The following is a 2076-nucleotide window of genomic DNA, read 5'->3' as shown; positions in this document are numbered from 1 at the left end:
AAAATTCACATGTTCAATAATTTCAGCATATAATTATAACAGTTACGGAAATGTCCAGCCTAATTTTATTCGTTCGCGTCAAAATTCATCATTTCTTCAATTGACAGATGCCATAAACTTCAAATACGAAAGCAAATATGAAGTAAAGCTAAAATATATAGTTTCATTTCATAAAAATAAAATATATATAGTTTGAGAATTTGATATTAGGAATCACACTCATCAGATGGTTTATTTTTTATATTCAAAACATACAATTCATCCTTAACTAGTTACTAGTTGTATAAACAGAAAGAAAAAAAATATTACTATGCAATTAAAAAAAATGAAAAAAGCTAGTCACTCACTCCACAACCATAATCCTCAAAATATCTAAACAAATTACATTAAAAAAACACAATAAATAAATAAATAAACGGATGCGTACATTGCATAGTCATTATAAAAAATAAAATAAAAAACTAAGGGAGTTTTGTTAGAGAGAGAGTTAATTAATTAATCAAAGAGATCACAGATAAAATAATATCTCTAGTGGTAGGGCCCTTGTCAATCGTGTGGCTGAGAATGCTCCGATCCTTCTTGGTCGCAAAATCGCCGCGTCGACAACTTCGACAACGGTTCCCCGTCGTACCCTAACAAATCAACCTCCTCTCTCCACTTCGCACCGTTATTTCTCGAATTCGAACCCTGAAACACCAAATCACAACTTCAATTAACAACAACAAAAATAATAAAAAATTAAAAAAACTCCTCCATCCGAAATACAAAAACGCAGATGCAGAAGAAAATTGAAAAATCTGAAAGAAATAGAATCATAATAATTAATAGTTAAATGTGAACCTGTAAATCATGATCCTCGCGACGTCGTTTCAAAGAAACAGTTGTAGCTAACTGAGAAGAAACAACCTCATCGTTACTATTGCACCTACTAACCGATTCTTCGCTTGCGGAACAACTCGAAGCCGGAGGCGGCGCCGCCGTAGACGACCAAGGTACAACCTGATTATCACCGTCTTCATCACCTTCAACATCATCCTCATCTTCATCCTCGTCGTAATCAGTGTCTACATCATCGTCATTGTCTCCTTCACTCTCTTCTCGTTCCTCCGCTTCAAATTTATTTCCACCGGCGCAGCTTTCACACAGAGAAAGCGCGTTTCCGAGTCTAGCGCCGGAGGCTTTCCACGATGTAGGAGACTGACAGACTTGACAGAGGAGAACTCTTGTGTGTCTCTCAACCAAGAAATTGGCACCGTGGACCATTGAATCGCAGTCCCAGCATAAGTTAGCCTTGTCTGACTCACAGAAGATCCTAGCCGGAAGTTTGCAAAGTTCGCAGTTCTCAATCGGAGTCATTTGATTTTCTTTTCTGTTCTACGCGGTTTCGTTCTCACTTTTATTTGCGGAATTTTCGTGTTTTGGAGTTTTTATTTTCTCTCTCTTGTGATGGTATGGATGAAATGAAGAGAAGGGGAAAGCAGATGCCTCTACCTGATATTTATAACCAAAATAGTATTTTAAAGATGAGAGGTTATCGTCGATACATTTTTTTTTAATTATTAATACTATTCCCTTTTTTTTTTTTTACTAAATATTCTTTTTTTTACTCACTTAATATATATTCTTTGAAAATGCTTTTATTTTCATAAATGTTCTTTGTAAATTACTTTTATATGAGTTTCATTAAATACAATAATTAAAAACAAATTAATCAAACTACGAAAATTAATAATAGCAAATTTTTCTTATCAAACTACGAAAATTAAGAATAAATTTTAAATTTAATTTAGTTTCAATTTAATGTTCATATTTATATAGTTTTTGTTTAATATCTTGTAAATAATCTATATGGAAAAATTCAAAGAAAAAAAAAGAATAATGCAAATTTAAATTTATACTTGAACATATCCATATTCTGACAAATGTTTACTATACTTACAAAACAAGTTTAATATATTTCGAATGAGGTACTAAATCTTTGTTAATATATATTTTTTAAGTTATTTCTCAACCCAATATTTTAGTTAGAATATTTTAATTTTTCATGTTTATTGTGAAGTCAAATATTTTGTAGTC

At 31.7% G+C, this 2076-nt stretch overlaps 1 protein-coding gene across 1 annotated transcript; it reads right to left on the bottom strand.

Moving 5' to 3' along the window:
• Positions 1–326: 326 nt before the first annotated feature.
• Positions 327–1489, bottom strand: LOC101510046 (uncharacterized). The gene is made up of 2 exons (XM_004517209.4): positions 841–1489; positions 327–687 (listed from the first exon to the last, which is right to left on the bottom strand). Exons 1-2 carry the CDS (start codon positions 1354–1356, stop codon positions 547–549), a joined length of 657 nt encoding a protein of 218 aa, XP_004517266.1. The 5' UTR covers positions 1357–1489; the 3' UTR covers positions 327–546.
• Positions 1490–2076: the final 587 nt, after the last annotated feature.

This window comes from Cicer arietinum, unplaced genomic scaffold (assembly GCF_000331145.2).
Source record: "Cicer arietinum cultivar CDC Frontier isolate Library 1 unplaced genomic scaffold, Cicar.CDCFrontier_v2.0 Ca_scaffold_5736_v2.0, whole genome shotgun sequence".
Lineage (NCBI taxonomy): Eukaryota > Viridiplantae > Streptophyta > Magnoliopsida > Fabales > Fabaceae > Cicer > Cicer arietinum.
This window is presented reverse-complemented; position numbering and strand designations above follow the sequence as displayed.

Bases quoted from the DNA above. Each gene is read 5' to 3' on its own strand.
- LOC101510046 (XM_004517209.4), bottom strand. From the start codon at position 1,356: ATGACTCCGATTGAGAACTGCGAACTTTGCAAACTTCCGGCTAGGATC. The intron at 688-840 runs GTTCACATTTAA...TTGGTGTTTCAG, and splicing joins GCGAGGATCATGATTTACAG to GGTTCGAATTCGAGAAATAA.